This window comes from Chiloscyllium plagiosum, chromosome 10, assembly GCF_004010195.1.
Source record: "Chiloscyllium plagiosum isolate BGI_BamShark_2017 chromosome 10, ASM401019v2, whole genome shotgun sequence".
Classification (NCBI taxonomy): domain Eukaryota; kingdom Metazoa; phylum Chordata; class Chondrichthyes; order Orectolobiformes; family Hemiscylliidae; genus Chiloscyllium; species Chiloscyllium plagiosum.
The window spans coordinates 5973839-5992544 of NC_057719.1; the positions used below are offsets into that span (position 1 = coordinate 5973839).

General features: G+C 40.3%; 1 protein-coding gene across 2 annotated transcripts in view; it reads left to right on the forward strand.

Moving 5' to 3' along the window:
• ttc7b (tetratricopeptide repeat domain 7B) overlaps nucleotides 1-18706 on the forward strand; it is a 355708-nt gene that overhangs the window by 257316 nt on the left and 79686 nt on the right. Inside the window, exons 18-19 of one of the 2 annotated variants that reach the window (XM_043696948.1) lie at nucleotides 10584-10634; nucleotides 13424-13564. In XM_043696948.1, coding sequence (XP_043552883.1) covers nucleotides 10584-10634; nucleotides 13424-13564 — 192 coding nt within the window. The remainder of the gene's footprint in view (nucleotides 1-10583; nucleotides 10635-13423; nucleotides 13565-18706) is intronic. The other variant, XM_043696949.1, reaches the window with a different exon arrangement.

Sequence of the window (18706 nt, forward strand, 5' to 3'; positions counted from 1 at the left end):
TTTTTTTCTATTCTTTAAACACAATTCCCTACCATACTGATAACTTTAATCTAAGTTCACCTTAACGTCTTCCCATCAAACTGTGCGTATACATAAGTTAAATCTACGATACCGCATCTGCAGTTACTTTCTTACGACCCACAACATGTGCGATTTTTAAATTAAAAGTCTGTAATGTAAGACTCCAGCAAAATAGTCTCATATTCTTGTCTTTAAAGCATTCTAAAATTTAAGAAGATTGTGATCCGTGTACACAACCATCTCTGATACATTGTACGTGACATACACATTAAAATGTTGTAAGGCTGGTACCAAACTCAGTAGTTCCTTTTCAATCGTGGAGTATTTTTTCTGGTGGATGTGGAGCTTCTTCGAAAAGTAACCAACTGACAGCTCAGTCCCATCCTCAAGTTCCTGTAGGAGTACAGCTCCAACTCCTATGTCTCTAGCATCGATAGCGACTTTAAAAGATTTTGAAAAGTTTGGTGTAGCTAAAACTGGTTTGATGGTTAATATTGATTTCAACTGGTCGAATGCCTCCTGGCATTGTTCTGTCCACCGAAACATTGTGTTCTTCTTCAGCAAATCGGTTAACCATGCCACTACACTGCTGAAGTTTAGAACAAACATCCGATAGAATCCGCTGAGTCCTAAGAATCAAAGCACCTCTTTCTTTGAGGTTGGTCATAGAAATTCCTAGATAGCCTTTGTCTTTGCGTTCCGTGAGGTCAACCTTCCACGACTGATGTTATGACCCAAGAACATCACCTCTGCTTTCACAAATTCAGTTTCATTTAAGTTAATCGCCACTTTTGCTTCTCATAGTTGTTCAAAGAGCTCTGCCAACTGTACCAAGTGATCTTTCAGGACTTACTAAAGATCACTACATCATCCAAATATACTGCGCAGTTTGTTAACCCAGCCACAACTCTGTTCATGAGTCTTTGGAATGTGGCAGGTGCTTTCTTCATTCCAAAGGGCATCACTTTAAATTGACATAACCCATTTGGGGTTACAAACACGGACATTTATTTTGCCGACTCTGATAAAGGTACCTGCCAGTAACCACACATTAAACCGATTGGGGTGTTGTTTTATAGGAGCAGTATTTCCTACATCTGCTTGTACAATAGCATTAATCTGCCCCATTTGATTCTTCCATATGTCCTTATACTGCAGTAACAAATCTTTCAACTGCGTTCTGTGCTCGTGAGACAGATAGCTTACTAACCTATCCCACTCCTCAAGGACTTGTCCATTTTTTAATCTATTTTGAGGCACATCAAAATCCACATCATCTGGATTTGATTCCTCACGCTGCAGGGCAGTAACTAACACCTGATTCTCCAGTTCTTTCCCTCTAGTATAATACGGTTTCCACATGTTCACATGACAGACCCGATACCTTTTTTCTCTATCTGGCATCTTTACTCGATAGTTCACCTGACTCAACGTTTTCTCAATTTGATAGGGACCACTAAACCTGGCTTTGAAGGGATCTCCTATCACTGGTAACAGTACAAACATGTCAACCCCTCGGGAAAATGTCCGAGTCTCAGTACTTTTATCTGCCACCTGCTTCATTCTACACTGTGCCTTCTTTAGATGCTGTTTAGCTAACTCACCTATTTGACTCAATCTCTCCCTCACCTCCGATATATAACCTAAGTGTGTGATATCCAATATTGGTCCTGCGATTTTTCTTGAATTAATTTCAAAGGACCTCTCATTTCATGCCTGAATATTAACTCCGAGGAAGTGAACTGAGTAGACTCATTCGGGGCATCTCTAATGGCAAACAGTATGAATGGGATACATTTATCCCAATCATTCGGGTAATCCTGACAAAATGGTCTTCAGGGTCTGACGCCACCTTTCTAAAGCTCCCTGGCATTCAGGTTGATACACACTGGATTTAAAGGGCTGTATACCTAAGCTGTCCAATACCACCCCAAAAGCCTAGCAGTAAAATTTGACCATTGGTCCAACTGAATCTCTCTGGGTAGCTCATCCCATGTGAAGAAAGCTACTAACTCCTCTACCACCCTTTTTTCCTTGATACTCCGTAATGGAAATGCCTCTGGAAATCTGGTAGACACATCCATTAACAAGTTCTGGTTCCCACTTTTAGTTCTCGTTGAGGGGGACCTACACAATCAACTATAACCCGCTTGAAAGGTTCTTCAAATGCAGGCGTTGGCAACAAAGGTGCTGGTTTTATTACCACATATGGCTTACCTATATTTGGCATGTATGACACGTTTAGCAAAAATTAATCATATCCTTGTGTCTTCCAGGCCAATCAAAATGTTTTTGTACCTTAGCCTGAGTCTTTCATACCCCTAGGTGACCACCTACAGGTAGTTAATGTGCTACCCCTAACACCTCCTGTCTTATGCTACGGACAAATCATTCTGGTTTCTCCTCTGCACTAACCTGCACTTCCGCCTTAGGATTCTATCTTTCAGATAATAACCCTTCAGAACATTCTCTGCCTTCATTTTGGAGTGCGCATTCACATATATATCTTTTATCGTCTTGTCTCACTTTGTAAGTCTCTTAGACTTTCAGGATGAAACACTTCTGTCTGACCCTCTGTCTGTTCATGGTTTTCCTGCACCATTACATCAAACAGGGTGTCCGCAAACTGAACCTCAACTCCTTCATCTTTCTCTTCCGTTTTCGCTTTGTGCTGTGACTTATGATAGTGGGATCTAGTTACTACACAGTCCGGGAAAATACCAGGATATTTCTGTTTTAACTCCTCAGTTTCTTGGTCTTCCTTCGGCTTCTCCACAACAAGTGGTGTCACTCCCAATTTGGATTCTGCCAGATCATTCCCAAGAACAAACTGAATTCCTAGAACTGACACTTTGCAATCACTCTCATTGTTATTTTCTCAGTCTTGAGTTGGCATTCCAACCTGATCTTACATAAGGGAACTCTAAATTTCTGTCCATCTATCCCACAAATTACCACACACTCGAGCAACAAATCAGAAAGAGTGCACATTTGCTCATCCCTTACTATCAGCAACTGGTTAGATCCTGTATCTCTCAAAATTATAACTTCTTGTCCTTCTGCCCCTGTTCTTTCTGAGTAAACCTTACCCACAGAGGCAAATTCTTTGTAGAGATCAGGCACAATCTCCATTTCCAGCCCCTGCCTAGGCTGTGCACTGTCCTGCAGCTCCTCAGCTCTTCTTGGGGTCTCCTTTACTACCTTCACTAATGCCACTGGCTTAGCTTCTATTACCACATCTTTTCCCACAGTGCCTTTCTTTAACGACCAGCATTGTGTCTTCACATGTCCCACCTTCTGGCAGTGAAAACACCTTTTCCCAGTGCCCTTCTGAAACTACTGGCACTGTAATCTACTGTGTCCCACTCCATTACAGTGAAAACACCTGAGGCTTTTCACCTTCTGTTCACCCTCTTGCGCTTCTTTAACAAGTGGTAAATTATTACCAATGTTTTCTACTCATTCTTTCGGGAGTGTTGGATCTCCCCTTCTCCCAACTTCTATCCCTCACAGAACGAAATTCTGGCTGGAAGCATGTCTTATGCACCAACATGTATTCATCTGCTAACTCTGTTGCCCTTCTCATATCTTGAACTTTCAGTTCCTCCATCTGAATTCTTACCATCTCTGGAAGTGAGTTTTAAACCCCTCCAGCAGAATAATCTCTTGTAGAGCTTCAAAGGTCCTATCTGTTTTCAAAGCACGCACCCATCTATCAAAATGACTGTTTAATTCTTTCGAACACAACATTAGTCTGACCTGGTTCCTCCTTTATGTTTCTGAACCGCTGTCTATATGCTTCTCGTACCAATTCATAAGCACTTAAAATAGCCTGTTTAACCTCTTCATAATCTCCTGACCCTTCATCTGACAGCGCGGCAAATACCTCACTACCTCTGCCTACCAGTTTAGTCTGAACTAGCATTGCCCATGAATCCTCGGACCACTCCATCTGCCTAGCCAATTTTTCAAATGACACCAAGAAGTTTTCAACATCTTTCTCAACAAAATGTGGCAGAGCTTTGACATATTTGTATATATCACTGCCTTCTCTTTTAACCTCCATCCTGTTAACCTGACTTTGCTGACTAAATCGCAAATTCTCAGGTTCAAACTCTTTCTCTCTTTGCTCAGCCAACAACCTGCTCTCTCTCTCTCTCTTTCCCCTCTCTCTCTTTCCCTCTCTTCTCTCTCTCTCTTTCTCTCTCTCTCTTTCTCTCTCCCTCTTTCTCTTTCTGTCTCGCGACCATGATGGCAATAGGCTTGGGTTTTCAGATCTCCATCTGAGTTTCCACTGAGCACTGAAGTACTGTGTAACTTCTGCCATTCCTAAAGTGGAAGTTGAGATAGCAGCCACATGCTGCTGCAACATGGGTGGGTCTGCAATTGCTGCCTTGAAATTGGCCACCATTTCCATGTTGGAAAGGATGATAAGAAACCCTGGAAAACCAGCCTATGCATTGTGCACATTTTCTGCAAAGAAGCCATCTGTATCCTTACCCTCCAGAGAGTTAGGAGATTAGCTGTTTTTTTCTCACCTGGTCTGGCCACAGCCTAGTCATCCCCAGTGACTCACCATATACAGCTTTCTATTAGCCTCTACATACAGGTGCAGTATCTGAGCAGGTCAAGTGGGACTGCTGCTTTCTCAGTGGTCTGGTGCAGTGTTATGTCTTCCTCCTGGTTTGTGTGGCTGGCCAACTGACAGTTCATGGGTCTTAGAAAACATAAGATCATTATGGGAGAAGTGGGCAAGGGAGGAGGGGAGGATGACGTGCTATGTTCTCTGGAATTTCTCTTTGTTGTGTATGGCCTGCTTTGACTGGGCCTTTTAAAATAGCCACACCTACACGCATTTAAAGGGTGAGTTAATCACCTGTAGTGTGCGTATTGCCTGCACGGTATGTTCTTAAGTTGCCACACGGTCATGTACCTGTGCAATTTAGAGGGAGCTCTACCTCCATCAGGTCTGAAGGCTTTTTGCTTCATCCTTGAAAACAGTCCCCATTCACCACCACCCTCCTTTATGTGGCTGAGTTTATTTTCACTTTAATCAACTTTTCATTTAACTCATTTCACTTTCTTCAGGTCAGAGGTGTGGTTGTGGGTACTGGGTCCTACTTATGTCTGTCGCCTTATGAAATATGTGGAACACTCCTTGTTCTGCTCTGTGCACCCACCTACATTTCTTTCTCCGGTACATCAATTATGTCATTCGTGCTGCTTGCTGTTCTCATCTGGAATTGGATCTCTCACCTTCATCTGGACTTCACCTTTTCCATTTCTGGGGATAGGCTATCAACCAATATCTACTACAAATCCACCGACTCCCTGTTAAGTTTGATTGCACTTCCTCACATCCTGCTTCCTGCAAGATTTCTATTCCATCCTCCCAGTTTCTTCATCTCCATCACATCTGTTCCAATAATGCCACCTACTACAGCTGCCTCTGACATTACTTTTTTCCATAACTGAAGATTCCAACCAACCCACACACACACGCAAACAGACAGGTTCTCTACCATGCCTAACCCATCTCTGTACTTCTCAGAAGGCTAATAGAATGTTGGCCGTAATTTCAAGGGGATGGAATATAAGAGTAGGGAAGTTGAACTGCAGTTGCACAAGATGCTGATGAGATCATGCCTGACATACTGAGAGCAGTTTTGGCCAACCTATTTAAGAAAAGATACCATTTCATTGGAGGCAATTCAGAGAAGGTTCACTAGATGATCTCTGGTATTATATTTTATGAGCAAATGCTAAACAATTTGGAACTGTACTCAGTGGAGATCAGAAGAATGAGAGGTCATCTCATTGAACCATATTGGATAATTAAGGGCCTTTGCAGTGTAAAGGCTGAGAGGATGATTCACCTAATGGCAGAGTCTCGGACCAGAGGACATATTCTGAGATTTAAGGCTTGAGTTCAGGAGGAATTTTTTCTCTGAGGGTTGAGAGCCTTTGGAACTCCTTGCCACAACTGTAGGGGGAGAGTCCTTTTGTATATTTAAGGTTGAGATAGATTGTTATCAGCTGTGGAATCAAGGGTTGTGGGGAAAGGACAGGAAAGTGGATGTAATAGAGTCATAAACATGTACAGTATGGAAACAGACCCTTCAGTCCAACTCATCCATGCCAACCAGATATCCCAAACTAATCTAATCCCATTTACCAGCACTTGGCCCATATCCCTCTAAACTCTTTCGATTCATACAGCCATCCAGATGCCTTTTAAATGTTGCAATTGTACTAGCCTCCACCACCACCTCTGGCAGCCAATTCCACATATGCACCATCCCCTGTGTGCAAAAGTTGCTCCTTACGTCCCTTTTATATCTTTCCCCTCACAACCTAAACCTAGTTCTAGTTCTAGACTCCCCCACCCCAGGGTCTCTCTGTTCAGCAACACTCCCAAGGACCTTACCATTAAGTGTTTAAGTCCTGCTAAGATTTGCTTTCCCCAAATGCAGCACCTCACATTTATCTACATGAAAAAGGTCAGATCATAATCCTGTTGTGAAGGCTGAAGGCGATAAATGTCCTGCTCCTGTTCCTATTTCAAATGGTCTTATGGCCTTCTACCCTCACTCTCTCCCTTTCCTCCCATAACAACAATAAAGTTCCCCTTGTCCTCACTTTCCAAATTGAAAGGAACATCCTCTGTCATTTCCATCATCTCAAGCAGGATACCACCATCAAATGTATCTTCCCCCAGCCTCCACTATCAGCATTCCACAGAGACCGTTCCCTCTGTGATACTGGTCCACTCCTACATTAATCCTAACACTTCCTCATGCCCACCACCTGCCATGACACCTTCCCACACAATCACGGAAGTTGTAAGGCATGCCTATTTACCACTGCCTTCCTCACCATCCAAGGCCCAATTACACCTTTCAGCTGAAGCTGCAATTTAATTGCATTCCTTTCAATCTAGCCTGTTGTATTCACTGATTACAATGTGGTGTCCCTTTACGTTGGCAAGACCAAACTCAGACTGGGTGATTGCTTTGAGGACCCCTCCACTCTGACCACCGGAATTACCTCAACCTCCCTTTCTTTTAACCATTTCAATCAACCACCTTGCTCCCCTGCTAACATTCCTCGGGTGTGCTGCAATGCTCCAATGAAGCTCAATGCAAGATGAAGGGCCAGCATCTCCTTTACAATATCGAGGACTCATTATTGAGTTCCACAACTTCAAATCGTGGCTCTGTCCACTAGTTTTCTTTACCATCCTCTATTTACACCCAATTCCATCTCTATTTCTCCATTATCTCCATTAGTATGGCCTTTGTCTTTTGTCTGGACATCCTCACAATCTGTTCTCCTCACTCTTCCATCCCCTCTATCAGTAGAATGAAAAATACGAGTCTTCAGCTCCATTCAGTACTGAAAAAGAGTTGGATCAAACTTGAAACTTCTGTTTCTTTCTCCACAAATGAAACCAAGCATGCTGAGTTTCTTCAGCGCACTCTGTCTTTATGAGGGAGCACTGGTAGATTGTAATACTAGTGGTTCATGGTCTCCCCATCAACAGCTTACACTTTGTTAAGTAGCAAGCATTAAGATGAGAGTTGAGAAGGGCAAAAGCAGAAATTATATCAAACCGTGAACCCCACCCCACCCTAAAATGCACTTTAACATTTTATTTTCCCCATGTGATTTTTGGCTTAACTTGAAATTGCGGGAAAACTGTTGTTTTATTAGATTGGAGTTCACTTGAACCAAGTCAACTCAAAATACCTCCACCACTACAGTATCTGCCTATTAGCTTCATATTATATAGCTTCAAATATTTTCTCCAGACACAATCCCAGTCTGCAAGAGAAGAGCCTAGAGTTGAATGGCATATTCTTCATCTTTCCAGTTGATGTAAGATGAAAATGTCAGACAAACGCAATATTTTGTTTCAATTAAACCCTAGTGGCACATAAAATAAGTTTAACAATGAGATGTAGAGACTTAACCATGCATTGCTGTTTACAAATTTGCATGACAACAGGAGCAAAATAAAGTAGATGAAGGATGAGGACACCAAAATGCAGAATTAATAAGATTGTAAGACCGTAAGGAAAGGAACAGGAGTAAGGTGTTCAGCCCTTTGAGTCGCGAGTGTGGTGCTGGAAAAGAACAGTAGGTCAGGCAGCATCTGAGGAGCAGGAAAGTCGACATTTCGCGCAAAAGCCCTCCTGCTCCTTTTCCAGCACCACGCTCTCGACTCTAATCTCCAGCGTCTGCAGTCCTCACTTTCGCCTATTCAGCCCTTTGATCCTGCTCCACCGTTCAATGCGATTATGACTGATCCAACATCCCTCATGTTCACCTTCCTGCTTTTTCCCTGTAACCCTTGATTCCCAGACTGATCAAGAACCTATCCCAGCCTTAAATATACACAAGGACTTTACCCTTGTAGCTCTCTGTGACAAAGGAATTCCAAAGATACCCAAACCTCAGAGAAGAAATTCCTCCTCATCTCAGTCTTAAGTTGGCACCCCTTTTTTCTCAGATTATGCCCTCTGGTCCTCGACTCTCCCATGTCAGCATTTACTCTGTCAAACCCCTTAAAAATCCTTTATGTTTCAATGAGATCACCTCACATTCTTTTAATTCTTCTAAAACTTTATTCATAAGACAAACCCTCCAGATCAAAAATCATCCTAGTGAACCTTCTCTGAACTATCTCCAATGAAATAATGTTTGTCCTAAAATAAAGGAACTAAAATCACAGTTGCCTAGATGTGGTCTCACCAGCACTTTATACAGTTACAGCAAGACTCCCCTACCCTTATTCGGTCACTTCCTAATTACCTCTGCACCTGTGTGCTGGCTTTCTATATTTCATGCACAAGTACCTCCCCAAGTCCCTTTGCAGCTTTCTGCAGTTTTTCTCCATTAAGATAATACTATACATTGTGATTGTTTAAAGGATGCTTTTGTACAATTTCAAGAGTGAAAAACACTGATTTCAAAACAATTAATGTTTGATTGGCCTTCAGTATGAATGGATTAGAATGGTGAAAAGTAGACAGAATTCTCAGTTCTGATCCCACTACCCTTACTGGAAGTGCACAAAAACAAAAACAAAAAAAACAAAGGGTCTTGTGACATGGTGTAGTGTCCTGATTCCTGGGCCAAAATGTCTGGGTTCAAGTGCCACCTGGCCCATAGGTGTGTCATATCACGGCAGAACAGGTTGATCAGTTTCAGGTAAGCAAGGGATCAGCAGGGCTGACCGGCCAGTTACAGACTTGCACTCTTTGTCTAGCTTTATCTATCAAGAGTGGGAACTGGAGCAAGATAATATCTATCCTTTGACTCTTCGAGCTCCAAAGGAGGATGGGAAGAATCCTGATATTTTCTAATCATAAGTTCATAAAATACAGAAGCAGAGTTAGGCCTTTCAGCCCATTGAATCTGCTCTGCCATTTAATTGTGGCTGATATACTCCTTACTCCCATTTTCCTGCCTTCTCCCCATAGCCTTTCAACCCATTACCAAGTGAGAATCTGTGTAACTCCTTCTTAAATTTAGTGCCCCAGCATCCATGACACTTTGAAGTAACAACCTGTTTAGAGCTGTTACTTCACACCTGAAGAGCAGGTGGGATATGAACTTAGGCCTCTTGGCTCAGAGTTAGGGACACTACCACAGCACCAGAAGAGTCTATCTTATTATTGCCCATCTCTGGAACGGCAGTGCCTTGTACCCAGCCTCTCGGCTCAAAGATAGGAACATTACCACTGCATCACAAAAACCTTTAATAACCTGTATCTACATTGAAAATTATATTGACAAACTGCTACATGTTATCAGGCAGTATTTAATAATTCATGCATTTAACTCAATGATGTGGATCAATAATATTGCCAGAATGCACCTATTTATTTTGAAAAGGCTTTCAAATGCCCTGTTTTATCTACAGTTTAGAGAAGGTGGCCCAGTCACATTAATCAATAGCACTTGTTAGCATGTGCATTTTTGCAAAAATGGGAAGGATTTTCAGTCCTAGAGCTTACCAATGTCCATAAGTGCACTGATTAACTATAGTTATGCCAGCTAGGAATGTCCCATGAACTGCCCTCAACAAGGAAGCAGTGAGTATGCTACGATCAGAGAGTCCAGCCTGGGCTATAAATGGGCCAGTGTCCTGTTCTTGGTCTCTTTCCTGTTTTAAAATAAAGTATGTGTGGCTGTCAGGTGAGGGTATATCCCAATTTAACTCTGGTGTTCCCCGCAATGAAACAACATGATGGCTTTCATTAGGCATGAAGGGCGATCATTTGAGCAAGATGTTGGAGGGCTGTAGGACCATATCTCAGCACTATTTAGTGCCATCAATAGAAATGGAGATTTATCCTTCTCTAAATCTGCCATTGACTTGCTCTAAATAGGCTGTGATCCAGTCCATTCCTTCCTTGAACCTGTTATTACTCAGAGGTTGAACGTGCACTCAAGAATGGATCAGCAACACTTAAAAAGTATTGAAAGTAATCATAATTCTACTTGTGAGAGGTTTTAATGAGATTTTAATTACTGGTTTGATTTATTGTTTGAAGGCAATCCTCCAGATGCTTACTTTCATGGTTTTTTCTCCCTTTTTTCAGTTAGTAAGTAAGAGTTCATTTACAGCCCTACTGGTGGTTTGATTCAGTCACGTTATCGTCCACTTTCGAATGTGAACGCTAACTCTCCATCAGCAGTAGCGTGTTCTAGTGCTACAAGCCAAGGCTGCGGCTGTTTGTCCCCATCCCGTGCACTGCCTCCTCAGGCCCTGGATTATCATGAGATCTGAATGCACTCGGCCAATATTTTTGACTTAAATCTGTGAAATACAGCAACTCTTGCCCGTATCATGCTGCGATACAGTCTGTACTCCTCTTCCCGCTCTCCCTCCCACCCTGCATGTGCTCAGAGGCTGATATCATGCGGTTGTTTAGCATTGCTGGGCTGCTGCTGATTTGCATACAGCCGCTTTGTTTGTCTCTCTGTGCCTGTCCGACTCTAAAGTCTATTTATTTTGCATGAGTCATATCTCTCTCATATCAGGATTCAGATCTCGATCAATAGAGGTTAGTGCAGTTAAATGTTTTATTGATTGAACTGTTAATCCAGGCAAGCAGGGCAATATAGCCAGAGTAACTTAGTCAATTGACTAAGGTATTAGAAAACACATGACATATAAAATCTATAACAATTATAACAACATGGAAACAGACCCTTTGTGTCAGTCATGTGAGTCTAACAAGTCATTGATATTTTCAATCATTTTAAAACACATTTTCTTAGTGATATTTAACACGACATGCTCCCTGTTTTTAACTGAATAACTTCTGATTAATTTTTAGATTTTGTTCTTTTCTTGGTTTAAAGCAAATCTCATACCTTGAGACCTAAAATTAGTAGCACCTTTTAAAAAGGTTTATGTTAAACCTGTAGGTTTCACATCATATTGAACAGCAAAAGAACCATAAACTCAAAACAAATAGACAAAATGCTAGACATCATGGCAACCCACAATTGTAAGAGAAAGGTTAATGGTTCGAATTGAAAAGTCCTTATTAAAACTCAACACTCATCTGTTTGACATGACCCCTTTGTGGCATTGGTCAGTGAAGAGAGGATCGTATAAAAGATAGCTCCTGGATAACTGGCAACCAGGCAATTCCATCAATAAAGCAGCTGCTCATAACTGGCTGCATGGGTTAAACACAAGTAGGGTAATTCTAACCTTTGGATGATAGTCAGCCAGCAGCTTAGTTTGTGTCTCTCCCCATTTTAATTTCCATTGTCTCCAATGATCAGCTGAAATGTAAAAGACTGCTGACTCACCGTCAGCTATTTTACAATATCATTATCAAATCAAGGAAAAATGGAGTCATATTTCTATTTTGACTTAATAGCTGTTCACCCCAGGTCCACTTGAAAATATACTGGCTGTGATTCCCTGCTGAAAAGTATTTAGAATACTTTACCTATTGCAATTTATGGTTTTTTGGAAAATCTGATTCTAAACAGACCATAATATATTTCCTGGCCAAAAGACATACGGTTTTCTTTTGGATAAGCCCTCTACATGTCTTTTGATCTAGTTGATGGGCCAACAACTGCAGACATGTCTGCCCTCCAAGAGGGCATCACTGTGGGGAAAATTATATATTATGCTGCTGGAACTACTAATTCACGTCCCTTCCACTCCATTCATTGGCAACTTGCTGCATCATTCTCCCTGTGAGAGGATGGGAAGACAGTGTATCCTCTGAAATGACAGATATGTTCTGAAGCAAGTACATTGATGCCTCTGTTCATCATGGAAGTGAGCAATGTATAAAGTACAGCTAATTTACAGACTAATGTCAGCTTTGAGTGACTTATATTTTTGGGTTTGGATGTGAGATTGTTTCAAGGAATTAATTTTGCACAGTTTGAGCCAATATAAGTGCAAACTAATGTTGTGTGATACCAGTGAAGTCCTAATTTAAAGGCAATCCAATATAAGTAAGTTTTAAGCTTTACCAACATTATAAAAGAAAATTCATTGAAAAATTTTGCATTTGAGAAAGGTGTGGAGATTGCAGCAGAACTCAGCACCAACAGTTTTCATCGGGCTAAAAGACTATTTGGAGTAAAACTGCAAACTGTACAGGATATACACAGGCACCGTAGGCAGCATCACCATGGGACTGTTAACCAAATGAGAAATTAGCCAAAAATAAATCGAGTTAGGATTGCTGGGTTCAACTGCAGTTTACTTTCACTGTGATCCTATCAAAGGCTTTAGCTAAAATCAAATCTTTAATAGGTTATAAATCATCAGGAATCAACAATTAATCTCATCCTGTTAGAGAAATAAAGGGTAACCTATTTATTTTTAGTTGCATTCACTTGCAAATCCTGCAATTCATTTATTTCCATTTGTAATTTAATTGTTAAATCATATATCCGATTAATATAATTTAACTAGTATTCTTCCAGACCACTAATAAAAATAAAACTCTAAAGTATTTTAGTCTCTTGCTCATTGCAGTTTCAGTTAAAATGCAATACTGAAAATAAAATTCTGATTAAACAACAGCATCCTGCATGCGTATAACATGTTTGTTGAAGCAAAACGTTCTGAGGCCCTTCACAGAAACATTATCAAATTTGACAATGAGCCACATTTAAATTTTGAGGCCAGGTTAAAACCCAGTCTAAAGAGGCAGATTTTCGTGTATGTAACCCCAAATATCAGAAAGGACAGTTTAGATTGACAAGTGAAGAGCTGCTTCAGTGTGTAGTTGTTGAGTGATGATGTGAAGTACTGTAATGTCTCATTAGTTCTGCATTTGTATAGAGTCCTTGTAAAGCTTTAGCCTGATGTCACACATTAATGGTCTTCTATCTTGCACCCCTGCAGGTTCAGTGCATGCCACGTCGATCGCAGCCTCAAGAGTGGAGCAAGCACTGTCTGAGGTGGCTTCATCCTTGCAGAGCAGTATGCCAAGGCAGGGACCAATGCACCCTTGGATGACTCTGGCCCAGATTTGGTTGCATGCAGGTTAACATGCAGTGATTCTGCACCACTCTTTTGATTTCTTTTTTAAATTCAATTGTAAAATGAAAGTGAAGTTAAATTCAATTGTAAAATAAGCAAAGCAAATTCCCAACACATGCATTGCTTTCAAAATATCTGAGCATTTTCTGCAAAACTTTCCAACATTGTTGGTGCATCTTCATGGTAAGTTGGAAAGTATGTGATTTGACGAATACTAGCACTGAGCAATGTGTTGCAAAGTAGCATGAAAAAGCATTATGTAAATGAAAGTTCAAGTTGCACTAATTAAGGAATCTAAAACATGAAGGCAGTGTCTTAGGATAAGGCACCAATCAATTAAGACTGAGAAGAGGAAAAATTACTTCACTCAGAGTTGTGCACCTTTGGAATTCTGTCACTCAGGTAGATGCTTCAGGGGTAAATACAGGCAGATTTGTGCACTTTCAGGGGATTTTGAGTGATATGGGAAGCAGGTGGGCAAGTGAAATTGAGGCCAGGGTCAGCTTTTATCACATTGAGTAGTGGAGCATGTTCATCAGGCTATATAGTCTATTATGCTTCTATTTCTTAAATTCTTGAGGTAAACTTCTCGAGTTGTTTCGTAAATCCATAAGGAAAAATAGAAATTAAGCCAAATAAAATAGTTGGCAAGCAGATCAAAAGCTTTGGTTAAAGAGAGAGACTTTAAGGAGAGGCTCAATGTGTTTGTGTGAGAGAGAGAGAGAGAGAGACAGACAGACAGACAGAGATGGAGAGACACAGAAGATTAGTAAAGGAAATTAATAGTGGGAGAACTAAGAAGCTGAAAGTCCACTAATGATATGTCATGGCTGCAGAAGAGGCTAGTTTGAGAGGAATGGATAATTCTGTGGGTGATTTTGGCATTGTAGGGCTGGTGAAAGTTACAGAGATAGGTTGAACATGATAATGGAGTGATGTAAATTTGGATTAGTTTGGGCAAATCTGGTGTAGAACAATGTTCTTTAAAATATATTTTGATATAATAAAATGCCCAAGGTGCTTCATAGGAGCACTATAAAGCAAATTAAGACACTTAGCCACATAAGAGATAGAAGACTAGATGATTAAATGCTTGGTCAAATACTTGGGCTTTAAAGGAGGAAAGTGAGGTAGAGAAAGGCTATTGTAGAGCTTAGGCCCTAGGCAGATAAAGGTAGAGCACTTAGAGTTGACAAAACAAAAGAGGCCAGAATTAGAGGAGGATGGTGATCTCAAAGGTTTTTGGGGCTGGCAGAGATAACAGAGATGAGGATGAAAATTTTCAAATCAAGACTTTGCTTGATAAGGAACATATCACCATGGGAGCTGTTGAGGTCCCAATACCAATCCATGTGACACACCACTTATTGTATCTTGTCAACCTGAAAAAGGTTCAGTTACACCTACTATCTTCTTCCTGTTAGCCAGTCAATATGCTACCCCCTGCACCATGACCTTTTGCTTTCTATAATGATCTTTGATATCATATCTTATCAAAAGCCTTCCAAGAAATGTCGGTACAGAATATATATACAGGTTCCCCTTCATCCAAACCATATGTGCCACATTAAAGAGCTCCAACACATTGGTCAAACATGATTTCCCTTTCTAAAGATCATGTTGATTCTGTCTGATTATTTAATACCCTGCTATAACTTTTATAATAATAACTTCTAACACTATGACAAATGTTAAATTAACTGACCTATAGTTTCCTTTTTGTCTGCCTCCCTTTTTAAGTGGAGTTTTCTCTATCTTCCAATCTAACTGGACTATCCCTGAATCAGAAGAGTTTTTGAATATTAAAACTAATGCGCCAAATATCACACTAGCCATTTCTTTCAAGACCCCAAGATGAAGTCCAACCAGACCACTTGCCACTTATTTGCCCCACAGCTCCAACAATTTATTCAATAGCATTCCTCTGGTGATTATAATTTTCCTGAGTTCTTCCCTCCCTTCTATTTCCTGATTAATTATCACTTTGGAATGTTACTTGTATACTCAACAGTAAAGAATAATGCACAATGTCTGTTCAGTTCATTTTACTTGTTTTCCATTAATTTTCCAGTCTCACTTTCTATAGGACTAATGCTAACATTATTAACTTCATTTTTCTTTAAATGTTTACAGAACTCTTACTATCTATTTTTATATGTCTGGGTAGCTTTGTCATACTCTATTTTTCCATTTTTAATTTTTTGGTCATTCTTTGCTAATTTTATATTCAGTTGAATTTTATGACCTGCCATCTGTCCTTGCATAGTATATGTTTTTCTTTAAGCTTGATAATATCGTTAATATCTGTACTTAACGAGATCATGGGTATATGCCTTGGAATAGATTTTAAGTTATTGGAATACGTCTGTTCTGTGTATTCTGAAATATCCCCTTCACTTTCTACCACTGCATCTCTGTTACCTTTTCCTTTAACCTAATTTTCCAATTCACTATAGATAATTCTGCTTTCATGCACTTTTATATTTTATTTTGCACCCAATTCTCTTTCCTTTAAACTCACTGAATGTAATATTCAATCACATTATGGTCGCTGCTACCCAGGAGTTCCTTCAACATAAGCTCATTAATTAACTATCTCATTGCATGCATAACCTGCTAACTTAGCTCCAGAATATGCTGTTCTAAAAAACTAAACTGAAAGTATTCTATGAACCCTTCAACTAGGCAAACTTTGCCCATCTGAAATTTCCAGTCTATGTAAATTAAAATCTCCCATAACTAGTGCTGTGCTTTTCTGATAAGCTCTCTTTCTTCCTTCCCTTACTGGGTGGTTTCATTAGGAGGTCTGTACATCTCTTCCACAAGTGACTTTTTGTGTTGACCCAAATATCTTCACACCTTAGTTACTTGAACTTAAAGTCTCCCTTGTCTTGGATTAACAGAGTTGAAAATGTGTTGCTGGAAAAGCGCAGCAGGTCAGGCAGCATCCAAGGAACAGGAGAATCGACGTTTCGGGCATAAGCCCCCCGAAACGTCGATTCTCCTGTTCCTTGGATGCTGCCTGACCTGCTGCGCTTTTCCAGCAACACATTTTCAGCTCTGATCTCCAGCATCTGCAGCCCTCACTTTCTCCTTGGATTAACAGAGCCATGCTTCAAATTTGCTACTTCCCTGGCATTCCTAAATGTTCTGTACCATTCAAGATTCAGGTCCTAATCCATGTGATTCTCCAGCCATGTGTCTGTAATGGCTATTAGACTATACTTATTTTACGCATTGCATATTATCCTCTTAGTGGAGACCTTGTTGCTGTAGTGATATTGTTGCTACTAATCCAGAGAACCAGGTAATGTTCTGGGGACAAGGTTCAAATCCCACCACAGTATCATTCTATACTAAAGAAATAAATGCGAAAGAGAAGCAGTTTTTGCAAGAGTAAACTCTGGAGTGTTTGCTGAGGTTCTTTTTTGATTATTACAGGTTTCAATTTGTTGATCTAAAATTGTGACAAATTATTTCTTTTTGATCTAGAAATCGATGTTTCTGTCACTGAACACGTAATTGGTAGAAAATAAATAGAAAAAATGTCTGAATATGGTTTATGAAGTTCTCAAGTAAGATTTTGAATCAGAAACATTGACTCTCCTTCACAGAGTCTGACTGAGTCCATCATTTTCTACCTTCATTTCAAATTTCCAGAGCAAGTGGTCTTTTGCTCTTGTAGATATTTGCTGTTTGTGAGACCTTGCAGAGTGCAAATTGTTGGTCTGTAAAACAGCTGTGATTGCATACCAAAAATAATTTATTGGCTAGATGTAAACCTGTTGGTTAAGATACATGATAAACCACAATTAATTCCTCCAAGTGGTGGAATGCTCTTCTTTTGAGATATCTTCAACTCATTCCTTTAAATCAATAGGTTATGCTGTAGAGTCGTATAGCTCAAACTGTCTTGTATGGACGTGCAGAATCTAATATTTCAGCAACAGACTTCATTTAAATCAAGATTTAAAATGATAAAAGAGACCGATAAGTTGGATGAAGCACTGTCACTGGGGAAATTCAGAACAAGAGGGTGAAATCTTAAAATTAGCACTAATTCATTTAGGAATTAAGTTCTTTATGCAAGCAAGATATTATATATATGGAACATTGTTTTCACAAAGACATCAGATGCTGGAAACATTTGAAGATTTTGAGATTGAGATCCATCGACTTTTATTTTGCAAACAAGAAGACAAATGTGGACTTCAATTCCACAAAATAGCCTGAAAAGCTATTTAATTCTGTACCTATTGTGGTGCAAACACCATTTCAAATTTAATGTTAGTCAGCCAAGTCTCTTGTTGGATCTTTTAGATTTAAAAAAAATTATTTGTTGGATGTGGTTGTCACTGCCAAAATAAGCATTTGTTGCATATATTTCTACCATATATACTCAAGTAATAGTCACATTTTTTGAGTACCTTTCAAGGTTAAATTTATATGGTCAACTATTACATGGATGCTACTTTTAAGTGGCTAAAATTCATGCCATATCATTAGCAGCAGCTCAATTGATCTCTGAACAAATAATTAAAAAAAGAATTACGGTAGTTCTAAAGACGCGGAGTGGAGCGCGATGGTCAGTGGACTGGAAGACCTGCAGCAGAGCAGGATGACCAGCAGACTGGAAAGTCCGGAAAGAGGGACAGCCGGCACACTGACTCAGAAGTGTTATCTGTGAAGAACTAGGGTCAACCTTTACATGAGATATAGGAAAATTCCAGATTTTTGTAGCCAGAAATAGAGGATCAACTTTTAGGGAGATTAACTATTACTCAAGTATGTACAGTAATTTCCCTTGAACTGAGTGGCGAGCTAGGCTTTATTGAGGGCAAAAACAACGACTGCAGATGCTTGAAACCAGATTCTGGATTAGTGGTACTGGAAGAGCACAGCAGTTCAGGCAGCATCCAAGGAGCTTCGAAATCGACGTTTCGGGCAAAAGCCCTTCATCAGGAATAAAGGCAGTGAGCCTGAAGCGTGGAGAGATAAGCTAGAGGAGGGTGGGGGTGGGGAGAAAGTAGCATAGAGTACAATGGGTGAGTGGGGGAGGGGATGAAGGTGATAGGTCAGGGAGGATAGGGTGGAGTGGATCGGTGGAAAAGGAGCTGGGCAGGTCGGACAAGTCCGGACAAGTCA